The sequence below is a fragment of the Pimephales promelas genome, chromosome 3, assembly GCF_988280905.1.
Source record: "Pimephales promelas chromosome 3, fPimPro1.hap1.1, whole genome shotgun sequence".
NCBI classification, from domain to species: Eukaryota; Metazoa; Chordata; class Actinopteri; order Cypriniformes; family Leuciscidae; genus Pimephales; species Pimephales promelas.
In genome coordinates, this window is record NC_142771.1 from 35538731 (window position 1) to 35557657 (window position 18927).

Here is an 18927-nt window from a genome sequence, read left to right on the forward strand (position 1 = left end):
CCCCCCCCCCTAAAGATTAAACAATATTAAAATGAATGGTTACTTAGTTATCTTATAATTTAAAGGCAAATTTGGTTTTTAAAATGTAAATTGTCATTAGAAACAACAACAGTTTATTTTCAGCATGTTTTATAATATAAAGAGTTTGTTTAATGTTGTTTCATTTAAAGTTGTTATATTTCTACTGCATTAATACTGTATACCATGCTAAATACCAATGATCAAGGAATGAAAATTGGATTACTATTGTATTTAGAGTAAAGCTACACACCTGGCGTTGAATCCCCGTCCTTTGCGTGCACACCCCTCCCAGTGGCAACAGTACCCAGAATCCTTCTCAGGCTTCACATGGAAGTCGTTGACATGATCCACCAGGTCTTGCAAGGAGTCAAAAAGTAAGTGGCACTATGACATGAAAAATATGCACAATGAGCTCAGGTAAAAAATACACTTTAGCATCTGCATTAAACTGCTTCAATTTTTCACCTTCCTCCAGCGACAGGCCAGCTGTTCATCTGCGGAAAGGTCTGGAGAAGCTCTTGTGTCCCTGGGCTGCCGAATGAACATGGAGGAAGGCAGGTGAAGCCCTCCTCCTCCTCCAATGGGCACAAAGAACTGGAACGCTTGAGATGTGGCTCCTCCCTCCACGTAACGGATATGAGCCGAGTCCTGCGGGAACCAAACGAGAAAAGGCAAACATAATTCAAGCCTCTTTATCGTTTTTACAGCAGGACAGTGAATCCAGTAATAGTTGTTAAACTGACAATAACAGGAGCTACAGGAGGTCCATGTTCTCCAATTGTCCTCACAGCAGGAGATTCTTATGAGCGTTTTGGCTGGATGTGGCAGCGCGTTGTCTTTGTGTTTCTGCCCCCAGCTGTGCTGATCTGAACACTATGCTCAACCACAAATTTTAGACTTTATTGAGAGAAGCGAGATGGCAAGCCACCAATACTACAGAAAAATACATAGAGCTTTATTTTGCACAATTGCTTCCTTAGGGTGCTTTTACACTGGCAGTTTAGTTTGAAACGCATTAAACGTTTAGTTTTGTATTAAAAACTAGTAATGTGAAAGCTGTCATGTGGGGGCCTGGGGTACCGAACCCAAGACTTACCTGTAGGAGGTGGTCTGAGATGGATTGCACATTAACTGTGGCTCGATCGTGTGAATGTGAAAGCAACTCGGACTTGGGTGGAAGTAAAGTAACCTGTGCATGTGTTTTAGCCGATGATATTAGCCGACATCCTTAGTGCAACAAAACACACGTACGAGATACAGTGGTTATGATTTACCTAGGATACAAGTGAGAGTGAGTCTGCAGTGTAATTATGCATATATAGCCAGTCCTACTCAACCCACTAAAACTGTGGGATTCGAACCTGACGTCTCCGGCATGGGAGGCAGGCATGCTAACAAGGACGCTAAAGACCGGCGTATCTAGCGTCTGTCATTATTGCCCCTCTTGAGACCAGGGGAGTGAGGTTTACCCAAACAGCTCTTACCCCCCACTAAACCTCCTAAACCAAAACTCGACCCGCTCTGAGTGGGATTCGAACCTGGCGTCTCTGACATGGGAGTTTGGCATGCTAACAAGGACATTAAATACCGCAGTCTCTAACGATTGTCGATCAGATCAGGGGAGTGAGGGTTACCCCAACAGCTCCCTCTAAACCTCACTCCCATTTAGGTCACGGCACCAGTTGTGGTGCTTCGACTCGACCCGCTCTGAGTGGGATTCGAACCGGTATCTCTGACATGGGAGGCGGGCGCGCTAACAAGGATGCTAAAAACCGCTGTCTCTAGCATCTGTCGCTATTGCCCCTCTTGAGACCAGGGGAGTGAGGTTTACCCAAACAGCTCTTACCCCCACTAAACCTCCTAAACCTAAACTCGACCCGCTCTGAGTGGGATTCGAACCTGGCGTCTCTAACATGGGAGTTTGGCATGCTAACAAGGACATTACATACCACAGTCTCTAGCGTTTGTCGATCAGATCAGGGGAGTGAGGTTTACCCCAACACCTCCCTCTAAACCTCACTCCCATTTAGGTCATGGCACCAGTTGTGTTGCTTCGACTCGACCCGCTCTGAGTGGGATTCGAACCGGTATCTCTGACATGGGAGGCGGGCGTGTTAACAAGGATGCTAAAGACCGCTGTCTCTAGCTATTGCCCCTCTTGAGACCAGGGGAGTGAGGTTTACCCAAACAGCTCTTACCCCCCACTAAACCTCCTAAACCTAAACTCGACCCGCTCTGAGTGGGATTCGAACCTGGCGTCTCTGACATGGGAGTTAGGCACGCTAACAAGGACATTAAATACCGCAGTCTCTAACGTTTGTCGATCAGATCAGGGGAGTGAGGTTTACTCCAACAGCTCCCTCTAAACCTCACTCCCATTTAGGTCACGGCACCAGTTGTGGTGCTTCGACTTGACCCGCTCTGAGTGGGATTCGAAACGTCATCTCTGACATGGGAGGCGGGCGTGTTAACAAGGACGCTAAAGACCGCCGTCTCTAGCGTCTGTCGCTATTGCCCCTCTTGAGACCAGGGAAGTGTCGCCTTCGAGTCGTGATTATTTTGTTTTCTTCAGCTTTATTTGCAAATGTTTAATGGGATATTCCAATTTTGCGCACAAGTTAAGTTTGCAACTTTGGATGGAAGCTTATGACACAAATGTGCTATATGAATGCTTAGTGTTAGGGATGTGTTCATATTTCTCACCCTACATGTGTGTAATAGTAATAGTGATGCTTAGGAAGGGTTAATTAGCGGAGAAACAATGAGGACTTTGACTGCACAACAGTGTCGTTGCTGTCTGGGAAGGTTTCGGCTATGTGAGAAATGTAGAGAGAATTGTGTAAAATGAGGCTGATTGCTCTGCTCTTCGGTGGTGCGATCATCTAAGACCTGGCCACTGTTCATCCATTGGCCTGAAGGAGGGGTTGCAGGCATCGGAGACACACATAGGCACAAAAAGCCATGCATCCCGTTCCCAATTCAATTTTGAGCGAATTGAATTAAGCAGAAAGAGCTCTGTGTGGCTGTACCTCGCTGTAAATCTGATTTAACCTCGCGCCCCAGCCATCAGCCCCACGGATAGAGAAAGAGAGACACCTTTGTGAAGGGACACAGGGGGCATTTGATAAGAAACAACACCATATCTGGGTCAGCGAGGGTAACAGATCTGAATGTCTCATGTTGAGGGGAGGCGGAGGACGGGCCGGTGCATGCAATGCGCTTTAATGCTAATACCCTAAACGGAGACACCATCAGAACTGATTCTTTGGCTGCTTCTTCGTCTCTAATGCTGCTCCTCACCTCCGCTGATTTGCTTAAGCCTTAATGAGCAACATATCTCATTTAAGAAGTAGTAAACCTAGTCTAAAGCTAATTATAGTACACTTAAAGGGACACAGCAAAAAAAAGAAAAAAAAATCATCTTGTATTTAAGTCTACAAATCCTTAAAACAAGACACATGTAAGATTGCATATGAAGAGAACTTTTTATAACATGTATTTTTGACATGAAAATACATTAAAATAGTAATATTGTAAGATATTATTACAATTTAAAATAGCTATTTTTTATTTGGATCTTTTTTAAAATGTGATTTATTCCTGTGATCCTTCAGAAATCATTCTAATATGATGATTTTCTGCTCAATAAACATTTCTCATTAATATCAGTGTTAAAACTGCTGCTGCTTAATATTTCTGTGGAAACCGTGATTTCAGTATTCTTTGATAAAAAGTATTTTGTAATGGTATAAATGTCTTTGCTGTCACTTTTAACTTAGATACATTCTGTAAAAAGTGTGAAGCAGTGTGGCGTCTTATTCTTGAATTTTATTTTAACGGGACAAGAATTCAAAAAGCATTGTTAAAAACCTACAGTATGAAGTCCTATTTGCAAATGGTCTGCAGCGTACAACCCAAAATGTCACTTTAACGGATCTGAAAACTGAAGCTAAGTTTTGGCTTGCATTAATTAGTATATTTAGACTCAAGTAGCCATGTTGTGCTCTTCCCTAGTGTTGTCGACTTACCCCGTGGAAAATGTGAGCTGAGCCGTTCCCATTGGAAAGATCCGGAGAGCAGGCGGTGTTGCGGGCAGACGGGGACATGCTGAGGTCCACGGCGGGCGGTGTGGGGGTCTCGGACTTGTCCTGCAGGACACCTGCAAACACACATCTCAGTTAAACTCCCTGCACTTATGTTTATGCTATATTATACAGAATCTCTCTGTGTTTACCTGTGTGTGGGGAGGCAGGAGACGCTGGAATGATGACTGCGGTACCATCGTCTGCCATCCGCAGCTGCCCGGCCCCCCTGGCGTGTGTGGGAGAGGGAGTGAGAGTGGGCGGAGACATGGTGCCTCTGTCCCGCCCACCGACACGCCCCCTGGGCACCTTCAGGTCCAGTGGCTCATCTAAGGACAGCATGACAGCATGCGGACCGGAGCCTGAAACCTTTACAGACCGACACAGAGAGCAATGTAGGTGAGAATTGAAACATACACACGGATCCTGTAATAGTAGGACAGTTGTTGCATTCATAATACCATCATGATTTTCAAGTCTAGGTGTAATCAGGGGCGTTTTTAGAAGGAATATGGAATATGATCGGCCCTCCTGGTGCCCCAAACCACAGTCAGTGCCACATTTAATACAATTTATATTAGAGCACTGGGCGTTGCAATGTTTTTTTTTTAAATCGTGATTCAAAAAGGTTAAGGCCATGTCCACACTAATACGTTTTCGTTTGAAAACGTATATTTTTCTCTCCGTCTTGGCCTTCCGTCCACACTGAGACGCCGTTTTAAGTCAACAAAAACGTATCGTTTGGAAAACGCTCTCCAAAGTGAATAAATTTGAAAACGCCGTTTTCGCGTTGTAGTGTGGACAGTGAAACCGGAGGTATTTCAAAATGATGACGTAAGTTTAGTCATGTGATCCATGTAGTCCCAAATATATTAATGTTTATCGGTATTGTGCCTATTATTCATTTTTACACTATTGCTAAAATATGTTACTTTCTATGTTACTTAATATGTGCTATTCTTCATAGCTCAGTACTGCAAAGATGACAGATAATGTAGCTTACTCACATTTGCTGTCCTGCGGCAAAACAGGAGAGCAGTTGCGTTTTAGACCAAACATATGGTGACTGAATGCGATCAGTGATGGTGAGATATTTTGCCAAATAAAATTATCCTGTTATTGTGCGATAACATTATTATTTATTTTCCCATCTGTATCATCTCAGTGAGCTTTTGTGAAGTTTCACGCATGCGCAGTAAAGTGAATTTAGAAGTTTCTCATCCACACTGAAACGTCGGAAAACGCCTGAAAAGACGGAGAGCGTTTTTAAACGAAAACCCCGTTTTCAAATCTATCCGGAATAATGTGGACGTAGCCTAAATGGTCCTGAAAAAAAAGTCACACCTTTGCTCCTCGCTGTCAAAAATGACCGGATTGGAAACGAACGGGAGACTAATTTTGTCTAGTGGAAACTTTTGGTACTGCGGCCAAACAAATTTTTTTTGAAGATATCAAGCTCAAATTTGGAAAACAACTTGTATAGATTTATGGTTTCGATTTTCTTGCCGTTTTAAAGTGAAAAATGTTTTTTGATAATATATATTTTATATAAATATAAAAAATAAACAATAAATGTAAAATTCTGTAACTTTTTTTTAAGTTCACTTTTTTAAACTTTTTTTCACTTAATCATCAATAAACTGCCATGTGTCATCTTTGAAAAGAGATCAAACTTAAGTCTGTGCTCTAGTCTAAACCATTCAAAAATTACGACGGTTTTAGTTTTCAGGTCCATGCTCAAAAAGTGAATAAATGGATTATAAATACAGCGTTTAGTACCATAAAATCCCCTAAAAATCCCAAATATTTCACATATATACAAAAAATACCTAATATTTTTGACTGACATGCGAAGAGAGGTTTAAATTGTAATAATATTTAATAATTTTACTGTACTTTTGATTAAATAAATACAGCCTCGGTGGATATAAGAAACAACTCTAGTGTACTCTCTTGCTTAGAAGCAAATTGCATACTCCGTAGTGCAGAAATAGTGTAAGTAGTATGATAATATACAGCTGCGTATAAACACACACACACAAGTTTCACCAGAGACCTTCATACTCAGCAAGGAAGTTTTGTCCCTCTTGCTTAATGTCTCTCTAAACACCACAAACACGCATTCAGCCCCTCTAAAAAACCATCCCGACCTCCTCACACAATTTCTTCCCCTCGTTCCCCCCACCTCAAACTGTCTTCACAAAGCACACTGGCAATTACACCCATTACTGCTTCCACATTCCTCCCGACTCCATGTGAAATACGACATTCACAAAGCTCCACCTTTAACCACAGTTTCACATCTCTTTTTGTCTGACCGATATAACATGCGTCCAGTCATGCTGAATGGCTCTTTGAGAGGGTTTAGCTTGTGCCAACATGAGAAAGGTCAGCAAAGTCAAGGCAGCGGGTGACCGAGTTCAACAACTCGGACCAATAATCAGCAGATAAACTGCACACACACAGCAGCGTTATCAACCAGATCTGTGTCTTCCGCCCCACACACACTCGCAAAACTTCTTCTGACCCAGAACTGCGTCCTGAAATGATCTGTGTCCTCGGAAATGTTCTCAAATGCTCCATTTTTTTGGTCTTTGATGGCATGCCAAAGAAACAGACAGGCAACGACTTGCTTGTATAAAAAAAAGAAAGCGCTGATTGGTCACAGGAATAAACAGGTTGCGTCACTGCGTTAGGAGTTAATGTGCAATCTGTAGTATCGCCAGCCGTCTGGTGTTTTTTTTGCAAGCGTCCTGAAGCGGAGAGGTTACCCGCGCGGCGCTATCTCAGACGGGGGTGCGGTTAGAGATGTGATATGTGTGGCATGTTAAGGGTTTAGTTAATGATTTTCACATAATTGTGTCTCAATCCAGCGGATGAAAACTCACTCTTGTGTGCCTCGACACTATTATGTACTCTGAGTTTCCAGTCAGAATCTAAAAACAGCATTCACAGCCCCACGATAACACACACTTCTGAATGAATCAGAACATTTAACAAGAGAAACGGGTTGGGAAGGGCTTGATTTAATCCGGTAGGGTTTGAAGTGTTGCTGTTTTTCAGGTGGATGCCTGAAATTCCTGAAAAGGGCATTGTGGACATTTAAGGTTAGGGATTTAGTGATTTATTACTAAATAACATGCACTGATGAATTGTGAACAATAGAACCAGGAATGTTATACAAATGTAAATAATTTTAAGGGTACATCCTAAATTGCTTGTCATTTTATTTTTTTGTAGTTTGACTAAGGAGCAGTACCGAAGCGTATTGAATTCACTTGAGGAAACAAAATCTACTGTTTTTTTTTAATTAACGAGTTAATTATCTCATAATTATGAGAAAATTTTTCATGGAAAAAAGTTTTTGCTCAGTTTTTCTGAATTAAAGAGTTAATTATCTCAGAATTAATATATATATATATATATTTTAATTCACTCTGTTTTTATGAATTAATGAGTTAATTATCTCAGAGTTATGAGATAAATTTTTCTTGAAAAGCATTTTTTTCACTCTATTTTTATGAATTAATGAGTTTTTGAGTTAATCAAGTCATTAAATCAGAAAACTTTTTTCCATGAAAGATTATCTCGTAATTCTGAGATAAGTAACTAGTTAATTCAGAAAAACAGAGCAAAAACTTTTTCCATGAAAAATTATCTCGCAATTCTGAGATAATTAACTTGTTAATTCAGAAAAACAGAGAAAAAAATTTTTTCCATGAAAGATTATCTCATAATTCTGAGATAATTAACTTTTTAATTCAGAAAAACAGAGCAAAAACTTTTTTCCATGCAAGATTATCTCGTAATTCAGAGATAATTAACTCAATAATTCAGAAAAACAGAGCAAAAACTTTTTTCCATGAAAAATGATCTCGTAATTCTGAGATAATTAACTCAATAATTCAGAAAAACAGAGAAAAAACTTTTTTCCATGAAAGATTATCTCGTAATTCTGAGATAAGTAACTAGTTAATTCAGAAAAACAGAGCAAAAACTTTTTTTCCATGCAAGATTATCTCGTAATTCAGAGATAATTAACTTGTTAATTCAGAAAAACAGAGAAAAAACTTTTTTCCATGAAAGATTATCCCGTAATTCTGAGATAATTAACTCAATAATTCAGAAAAACAGAGCAAAAACTTTTTTTCCACGAAAAATGATCTCGTAATTCTGAGATAATTAACTCGTTAATTCAGAAAAACAGAGTAATTGAATATATATCATTCAATATTTAATTGTGTATGCTCGTTTCTGCCTATTTATATACTTCTATGTGTGTGTTTTTTAATCATCTGATGCTCAAAGTTATTTTTAATCAAATAAAAATAAATTAACAACCGTGCTATTTATAATCTTTATTTTTATTTGTAATCTATCAGGTCTCAAAAGGAATATTTATCCTTCATACTTTCAGTTATAATACTGTGATATTTATTTACTTAAAATTATGGTAACACTTATTTGATGCATAACTTAACAATGAGCAATACATTTAATAAACAAAACATTTTTCAGTATCTATTCATTTTTGTTAAAGCTGTTCATTGTCCGTTCTTGTCAGCTCAGGTATATTATAAATCACATTAACAGATTAACAGACTTTTAATTTGAATAATGTATGAGTAGCACAAATGTTGGAACTATTGAGATTAAAGGATTAGTTTACTTTTGAAAAAACTTTTACTGATAAATTACTCACCCCCATGTCATCCAAGATGTCCAGGTCTTTCTTTCCTCAGTCGAAAAGAAATTAAGGTTTTTGATGAAAACATTCCAGGATTTTTCTCCATATAATGGACTTCAATGGGAACCAAACGGTCCAAGGTCCAAAAGACAGTTAATAACAATTTCAGATGCAGCTTCAAATGTCTTTAAACGACACCAGACGATGAATAAGGGTCTTATCATGCGAAACGATCGGTTATTTCAAAACTTATTCCAAAAATGTAACTTTTCTAAGGACAAATGCTAGCCTTGCTCTATTCTGCGAGGCGCGTTTGTAACGTCACGTAATACGTAATTACGTTCAAAAGGTCACGGGTGACGTAGCCAGAAGTATAGAATCAAAATCGTCCGACATCGTTGTTTTACCTTTTAATTCCTTTTTTGTAAACGGCGTTTGAGTTAGTTTGCACGGTCAACCTATGCGTTCAACTTGTAAACACTCTGACTCTGTCCTTCTGGCTACGTCGCCCGTGACCTTTTGAACGTAATTACGTATTACGTGACGTTGCAAACGCGCCTCACAGAATGGAGAAAGGCTAGCATTTGTCCTTAGAAAAGTTACATTTTTGGAATAAGAAATGACCGATCGTTTCGCATGATAAGACCCTTATTCATCGTTTGGTGTCGTTTAAAGACATTTGAAGCTGCATCTGAAACTGTTATTAACTGTCGTTTGGACCTCGGTTGGACCTGGTTCCCATTGAAGTGCATTATAAGGAGAAAAATCCTGGAATGTTTTCATCAAAAACCTTAATTTCTTTTCGACTGAGGAAAGAAAGACATGGACATCTTGGATGACATGGGGGTGAGTAAATTATCAGCAAAAGTTTTTTCAAAAGTGAACTAATCCTTTAATGCATGCTTTAAAAATATTTGTCATTGTTAGCTCCTATTAACTGAAGTAGTTAACTCATGTAATTATGTACAGTATAACTAGGTGATTACAGCCTACATACTGTGCATGTCGTACCCAAGCTTTATCTTCAAACCTGTTGCTAAATGAGTATATTCTGACATTGCCATTCTTCAATCATACAGAGATAACATTCACAATGAAAACTAATGTCCTACAGTAGCATCCTCCATGATTCCTGAGCTCCCACACCATTCCCAAAACAAAAGAGCTCCTCACACTGGATCCGACTCCATGTGTGAACCATTACTAGTCCATGCCTAAGGCCATCTGCAATAAATCATCTCTTCCTTATTTTAATTATCCCCCCGAACCGTCCCCGTCCGACCCCCCTCACGTTTCCGAGACTGCTCTGCAATGATCCAACTGTTTAAGGGAAGATTCTTGATGAGGAGGGGGAAGTGGTTTGGTTTTTCTGCTGAAAGGTACCAGGTGATAAATGGCTCTGAGGAATGGGACAGGTCGGGGTCGTGTAGTTTTTTCACAGGCTACAGATTTATAGTGCAGATTTATGTGCACGCCTGTCATACAGCTTCATAAACACCTAAAAACACAAGTTCTTTATGCCTGGATCAGCCACATCCCAGGTGGGGTTAAAGACCAACTGGTTCGCTACACAAATGCAATCTTTTGAATAAGAAGGGGTGATAAAAGCATTTTATCTGGGATATTTGGTTTTTTGAGACACCTTTACCTGCATAAAAACATGTTAGACTAACAGTACTTGTTACATGTTTTAAATCACATTTACATTCATTACATGTTTGTTTATGCATTTACAGTATTCTTCAACTGCAAAAAAAAAGTAATTACACAGTAAAAATGAATATGCTTTATCTAATCAATAAAATTGTGGCAACAGATTACAAGCAATATTATTTATTAAATTGAACAAATTAGAATTGAGTAATAATTAATCAAATTAATTTTCTAATTAATTCTAATTTGTACAATTTAATTAATAATATTGCTTGTAATATGTTGCCACAATTTTATTGATTAGATAAAGCATATTATTTTTTTCAGTGTACAATAAGACTCTTTTTTTTGGTAGTTATATGTTACTATATGTACTTACTATAGTATTATAATAACAGTAAATTATGCATAATTACAAATAACTGAGCCTAAACCTAATCCTAACTATAGTAAGTAGATTTAGTTTATTGATATTACACTGTAAAAATGAATACAACTGAATATGTTAAATCTAATCAATAATTGAGGCAACAGATTACAATCAATATTATTGAATAAATTTCGAGTAACAATTAACCAAATGAATTACTTAAAAGTTAACTATTTAAAATGTGAGATACACATTTTTCTAAACAAAAATATCGGAGTAACAAACTGACGTCAAAGATGAATTAAGAAGTCTTTTTTTATTGCCATCCTTGAAGACACCTGATGATAACAAACTGAAGGAGAAAAACTTAAGTTTAAGTCACCATTATGGTGATCAGTGTGTGTTTTAGTTGGGCTCTTGACCCTTAAATCATTAACTTTAGATGTTGTTTGGCTGTTACACATGAATTATAACAGCCAGATGAACAAATAGAAAAGGTGATCTGACAGTGTACTTACTACCGTAATAACAGTACATTATGCATAATTACAAGTAATTGACCCTAAACCTAACCCTAACTCTATAGTAAGTACACAGTTTATTAATATTACTCAGTACTTATTTGATTAAGTACGATGTAACTATGTCAATCAAAAGGAAGTGTAAGCGTACTTTATTGTTTGAACACTTTCGTAAAAATATTAAAAATGTACTTTTACTAGCAGATTTTTTTCCCTTTTATACTTGTTTTATAGCAAGTGAAGAGAATAATAAAATTATTTTATCCGAAAAATAGGACAAATATACAGTATTTGTTAAGAACTAGTTTTTTTTGCTGTTTGAGGCATGTGTTGAAGTTTGTCTGTACATTTTTAAATGGTTTTGAAAGATGTCTCTTATGCTCACGCATTTATCTGATCAAAAATACAGTAATAAATCAAACAAAAAACAGTGGCATATAACAGTAACTCTGATCTAATAACTGTCTAACTGTTTTCTATGTGAATATATTGTAAAATGTCATTTATTCCTGTGATCAAAGCTGGATTTTCAGCATCACATGATCCTTCAGAATTCATAATATGATGATTTTATGCTCAAGAAACATTTTTCCAAACAGTGTTGAAAGATCAGCAATCTTTTGTAACATAAATGTCTTTGCTGTCACTCCTGACCATTTCAATGCATTTCTCTTGTTGCAGAGCTCACTTTAAGTGTCATATAAAACTACATCCAAGTAAATAATGATCACAGAGGCTGTATTTGCCTTGATGAGAATGTATTGACTGAACAAGACGTCTAGCAGTTAAAGAATTATCTCATTTAAATTGGCATAACAAATAGTTATTGAAGCATCATGTCGCCTTGGCTTTGTTTCTCAGTTTCTCTCTTGCAGTGCATATGTGCTGACTGGAGAAGGTAAATATTAGCCTTAGATGCTACGCTATAACTTTCAAGCTTAATACATTGCAGGTTTTGTTATGTCTACATCATACATAAACACTGCATTTCTTTGTTCACCTCAGAAAACCTCCGAACTAACTCGAGAGTCGCAGGGAGACGGACGGGTTAACTTTGGCCGAGGATGTTCAGTGGTGAGACGGAGCCAAGCGGTAGCGCTTGAATGTGAAGTTTTGGGAGAAGGTGTTGCTCTGCCCCATGCAGACTTCCCCACCCCACCGTGGGCTTGGCAGGGCTTTAAAAGGCAGCATTGTCTGTGTCCTGCCACCCCCTCGTTCCTCTCCCCTGCAGAGTAAACACTGAAGGAGAGCGTTTGGAGCGGGACACTGGGTTCCACATGGTGTGGCGCTGAATGAAATGTTTGTGCCTCCGCTGTGACCCCGGTGGCCACGGGCCTCGCGACCAGACCCTTTCGCCCCCCTACAGAAGTCACAAAATCTGCCATTTCCTGGGTAGGGGTGATGTGGGCAACGGATGGGGTCAGGATAAGGCAGGGTCAACGGGAGGGTATGGGTTTCACCGGCTCTCTGAGGTCAAACCTCTAATTAACCCAATATTTCAGCCCACCACAGGTCATGGCGCGCTCAGTGGGATCTTTTTCTGCTTTCGGGTCAGGTCGAATGGACATTTTTGTGACTTAAGCACACTACAACCACATTACCAGTGGGAAGTTTTGTGTCAGAAGTTGTATTTGTGAATATAGAGATCAGCTCACTAAAAAAAAAAACTTGTGATAAAGCTGGAATAAAATATAAATATCAAACGTAAAACAAAAACTTAAATTTAAAAGTTTAAAATTAGAAATGTTGGCTTGGCAACTAGTAAGACTTAAATATAAATTTAATATTAATTGAAAAATATATATATATGTATATATACACACTCACCTAAAGGATTATTAGGAACACCATACTAATACTGTGTTTGACCCCCTTTCGCCTTAATTCTACGTGGCATTGATTCAACAAGGTGCTGAAAGCATTCTTTAGAAATGTTGGCCCATATTGATAGGATAGCATCTTGCAGTTGATGGAGATTTGTGGGATGCACATCCAGGGCACGAAGCTCCCGTTCCACCACATCCCAAAGATGCTCTATTGGGTTGAGATCTGGTGACTGTGGGGGCCATTTTAGTACAGTCAACTCATTGTCATGTTCAAGAAACCAATTTGAAATGATTCCAGCTTTGTGACATGGTGCATTATCCTGCTGGAAGTAGCCATCAGAGGATGGGGACATGGTAGCCATAAAGGGATGGACATGGTCAGAAACAATGCTCAGGTAGGCCGTGGCATTTAAACGAGGCCCAATTGGCACTAAGGGGCCTAAAGTGTGCCAAGAAAACATCCCCCACACCATTACACCACCACCACCAGCTGCACAGTGGTAACAAGGCATGATGGATCCATGTTCTCATTCTGTTTACGCCAAATTCTGACTCTACCATCTGAATGTCTCAACAGAAATCGAGACTCATCAGACCAGGCAACATTTTTCCAGTCTTCAACTGTCCAATTTTGGACAATTGCCTCTTTTTCCTATTTGTAGTGGAGATGAGTGGTACCCGCTGGGGTTTTCTGCTGCTGTAGCCCATCCGCCTCAAGGTTGTGCGTGTTGTGGCTTCACAAATGCTTTGCTGCATACCTCGGTTGTAACGAGTGGTTATTTCAGTCAAAGTTGCTCTTCTATCGGCTTGAATCAGTCGGCCCATTCTCCTCTGACCTCTAGCATCAACAAGGCATTTTCGCCCACAGGACTGCCGCATACTGGATGTTTTTCCCTTTTCACACCATTCTTTGTAAACCCTAGAAATGGTTGTGCATGAAAATCCCAGTAACTGAGCATATATATATATATATGATATATATATATATATACAGTATATATATATATATATATAATAGAAAATATATGTATAAAGAATAAAAATTACAAGTATTAGAAGGAAAAACTTGAAATGTTTCCATTGCAACAAACTGAAATAAATAGGTTTAAGTTGAAGTACTAAAATTTACTAAACTAAAACTTAAAGTACTAAAAGTACTAAAACTTAAAATTAAATATAAATTAAAGTGAAATATTAAAAAAGTAATAAAAATGCCAAAGCACATATAAAAAAATTACTTAATATAAAAATGAAAACAAAATGTAAAAATAAAAGCTAATTCAAAATATTAATAAATACTGTGACCGTATATAAATAGTACTTAAAAATGACTGATTTAGCTTGTAAAGTTTTTTTTTTTATTTAGCGAAGAGGTAGAAGTCTGCATCAACGCAACAGACTGCGGCACGGAACAATTTTGGATGTGGGAGGGAAGATACTAATATGTGGGAGAAATAATGACTGGTGGGTTCCCGAAAAATATGACAATATTTGACAAAATATGACAAAATCTGATAATAACAGCACGCAAAAGTCTAAGCATCTTAGCTCTCTTTAGAAATCTAAAGAATTGTGTGTGTGGAAATTGGAAAAAAATGCCTATAGACACTGGAACGAGACCGAATCTGAACCGGACTGGGACTGAAAAATCAGCGTAGACCTCTTTCTGTGGCTTTTGTGGCCGGGAATGGTGCAAAACGTAAAAGTTTCGGTTGGAAGGGGGATCAAATCTAACATATTTTTGGCGAAAGCGAGCAGAATAGAAAAATCCATCCCGATCTACGATGAGGTTATAAGCCTACGTGACCAAACTGCATTTCCCATCATTCTCTGTGGCAAAACGCATTGAATAATAAAGCACCATCCTTTGCTCTTCGTTTTGTTGCATTAGTGCTAAGAATCTTTTTGATTCAAAACAAAATTGCCAAGCAAGTTCATTTTGTTTCCACCAAATTGCTCATTAGGTTGTAATTGCAATTCAGATCTCATAAGTGTGAACTTCCCAGGAGGCCTTGCGCCTGGCTGATAGCTGTACTCATTGGTGAATGGCGGCTGGTGCGCGATTGTGTTTTAAGAGCCAGCTGTTGGGTGTGTGAGTGTGAGACGCATGTGTTTTTGAGCACCAGTTCCTTTGTACTGAACTGTGGGTGTAATTCTATATCCCCAGCGCTCTGGCCCTGGGAGGTCGTCCGCAGGAGAGCTCTTTTACCTCGACAAACACACACAAATCAGACATCGGCTCACAACCACACATCCAAAAACCTTGAATGACATGTTCAAAAACATGTAAAAACTTGTTAGAGCCACATTCTCTCATCACTGTCAAACAATACACAACAAAAACGGCCTTGCAGGTGGCCAAGGACCCCGGCTCACCCTCTCTCATGTAGTGCATAAAGATAACATTGGTTTTAATGCATTGCATCTTCAATTCTCACATGTTTGTGACCCAAGAGTTAAGGCTAGGGTCACTCCTTTAGGACACCATATATCAAATTAATAAGGCATACAGAATAGGATAAACTTGTTTGAAAGGCATTTAGAAACCGCTCTGAAATTCCCAGCAACTGAATCATTATGCGTGTAATTTGGTGGGGAAGTGTCTGGATTTGATCTGTATTCATAAGGCTATCCACACACTAATTCCATGTCTGCATTGGCGTTAGTACCGCTGCATTTTGGCTGGAGTTAATGAGCATGTGGCCAGCTGGTTGAAATGTTGGTTGCTAAACGCAGGCGGTCAGCTGGTCGTGTTTTTTAGTCATCTGTATGCGTCCGCAATCATGAGTTCCCCATGAGTGTTCATGAGAGACCACCTGCAGGTGATGAAACCTGCTGAAATTCAACACCACTGCTAAAAAAAATAGTTTTTTTCTTTCTTTTTTTTTCAAAGATGTCCCGCACCTGAAGGGTTGTGTCTAGACCTGCTAGATGGTCTGGCTTGAGGGTATAATGTGGCCACTAACGGGGCTACAACAAACCCCTGAAGATGCAGCAAAAGATATTTGTGGGTTGATGGATCACTCCAAATCTGTGAGCCATTTTTAAAGTTGCCTTTTTCTGTGCAGATTTTAAGGTTATGATTAGGGCTAGGCAATGATTAATCAAATCCAAAATAAAATTTGTGGATGATTATTTTGTATATATACATACACATGCATGAATATTTTTAAGAAAAATTTGTACTATATATATATATATTTTTTTTAAATATGTACATGCATGTGTCTATTTATAATGCATATATTATGGAAAAACAGACTTTTATTTTGGATTCGATTAATAGTTGCCCAGCACTAGTTATGATACATATAATGAATTATTTAACAATAAATGTCTATACTCTGAGGGTACATTCACACTACAAACCGATCCCCGATTATACAGGTCCGCGAGAACGACTAAAAACGCTGTATTATCATGCCAGGCCAGTAGATGGCGATGTCACTTTGTAAAGAAACACTGCGCCCATAGACTAAACACGTAATACGCATGCGCATAACAACTTTTTGCGCCAACTTTCTCACATATTTGCCTTTTTGTAGTTTTCAAGGAGACGTAGCTGTACCGTTTTTTAAAAAACATACACTTTGAAACCCGTTTTCCAACACACTAATCTGAAGAACCTATAATGAAACAAAAAGAGCCATTGAACAACCTTACACAGCTAAAAAGGTGTTCGCTGCGGGAGAAGTTCCCCTTGAGGAACCTTTACTTGTATCGCTTTAACCATATTTGTCTCTCTCCATTCCTGACCTTCCCTGAGGCAGACTGACCCCACCTCTCCTGACGCACACACACCCAAACCATAGTATGCGTCGGTCCACCCCTCCTCCTCACACACAAGACAGAGTCCCGAGGCTGAGAGATTTTTTCCTGCCGCCCCTCCACCTTCAGCCAGCCGCCTTCTCAGACAGGAAAACCTCAGTTTCCACTCCGCCTCCACAGGGCCCCTCTCTCGCTCTCTCTCTCTCTCTCCATCTCCCTCCTTAGATTTTCTTCTCCCACCCCTGCTGTTTTCCCATCATCTCTCTCCCACCCTGAAAGTGTTCTTCTCCTTACGGATGGCCCCTTTTCTCTCCCCACCTCCTTATTTTTACAAAACGCGCCAATCGATCTGTTTTCCTCAAAGGAGCTCCCGCCAGTGAAGCGCTGTGTGTCCTGTTTCAAGTGTCTTCCTGTAAAATAAAAAAATGCTTTTGAGAAACGTACACAACGTTATGTAATTACCCAAAACGGGGAGGGAGGGAGAAACCGAGAATGGATGAAGGAAGGAAAAATGGTGAGGAGAGAGCCACATAAATCCTGGAAGGATCTGAGGCGAGCGTCAGCGGGGAAGGCTGCCAGGCAGAGAAAGTGGGCCGACTTTGAAAAAAAGTGAGAGTAAGGGAAAAAAGGAGGAGAAGAGGAGAGATAAAAGATGCAGCACAGCGCAATACTCTGTTCCTAAACCTAGTGAGCTTGCTGTCTATTAACTACATGCATAGGATTATGACTTGTCAACATCCATGCTTCCGACAACTCTTTCAATCTTTATTTAAAAACATTTAAAAAAGTTTGAGTTAGAATAGTTTGCAAAAGCACAATGAAGGCAAAGAGTTTCCCCGTTCAACAGATAACGTTTAATGTCCTCGACAACCTCTGTAGTCACAGTTAGCCAGTTTACTATTGTATTTTATGTCATAGAAATAAAACGTGAAAATATCTTGAGCTTGTGTTCACCACTGACCTTATTTCAGGCGTTTACCCAAAAACTAATTAACTGATTGGAACCATACATGCTAAAATGCTAACTCGTTTCCAAGTTTTAGCCTGTAAAGATACATCATCCCTTCAGCCCTCTGTAGATTATTGTTAGCATGTTGCTAAGCTAACCAACAGTAGCCTACTCTAAAAGAAATAAAACAAGACCAGTTTTAATCAAGCTAATGGGGTTTTCTGCTAACTCGACATGGCTAGTCTGTTGTTCAGCTGTCTTAACTAGTCTCTCAGTCTGACCAGCTGACAAGTTTGTGTTGATAAAACTAGCCTGGTGGCTATAGCTACGACTGACAAAACCACTTTAGCAAATTAAACTTGCTTTCTTGTAGCAGCTGCTCAAGTACTGGGTAATGTTAGTCAGATTGTAGTAATGTACTATTTACCCTGCATTAGGTGTTGTTCGCAGGATAAATGGGAGCCACTGAATGTGGCGATCTTGAGATCGTGCGAGACACTGAAAGATCGTGACAACTTTACAGTTGTAAGCAGCTTCACAGCCACATAAAATAGCAGTCCTAGTATGAAGCTTGTGAGTTTTCCACTAGCATATTTGTAACACAATACCCTGATAATCATTTAGAAGTTTAAATATTGTGTACAATTATTGGATTCAGTATTGAAACTAAGTGTATTTAGTTTATATATAGAGTTTGTTGTAACGCATTCTGAGATTGCCAAAAATGAATGCAATGCTGCCCTAAAATTAGCTCAAAATGAGTCATCTTAAAGGGTTAGTTCACCCAAAAATGAAAATTATGTCATTAATGTTGTCCCAAGCCCGCAAGACCTTCGTTCATCTTCGGAACGCAGTTTAAGATATTTTAGATTTAGTCCGAGAGTTTTGTGTCCCTCCGTCGAACGTGTATGTATGGTATACTGTCCTTGTCCAGAAAGGGAATAAAGACATCATCAAAGTAGTCCATGTGACATCAGTGGGTTAGTTAGAATGTTTTGAAGCATCGAAAATACATTTTGGTCCAAAAATAACGAAAACTACGACTTTATT

At 39.0% G+C, this 18927-nt stretch overlaps 1 protein-coding gene across 3 annotated transcripts in view; it reads right to left on the minus strand.

Moving 5' to 3' along the window:
* The window catches only part of glis2b (GLIS family zinc finger 2b), a 54308-nt gene that overhangs the window by 6523 nt on the left and 28858 nt on the right, over positions 1 to 18927 (minus strand). For 2 of the 3 annotated variants that reach the window (XM_039686400.2, XM_089128796.1), the window contains 4 exons: positions 4256 to 4472; positions 4050 to 4180; positions 487 to 669; positions 272 to 405 (listed from right to left, as the gene is read on the minus strand). In XM_039686400.2, coding sequence (XP_039542334.1) covers positions 272 to 405; positions 487 to 669; positions 4050 to 4180; positions 4256 to 4445 — 638 coding nt within the window. In that variant the 5' untranslated portion in view covers positions 4446 to 4472. Of the gene's footprint in view, positions 1 to 271; positions 406 to 486; positions 670 to 4049; positions 4181 to 4255; positions 4473 to 6630; positions 7372 to 18927 lie in introns of those variants that run through there. The other variant, XM_039686403.2, reaches the window with a different exon arrangement.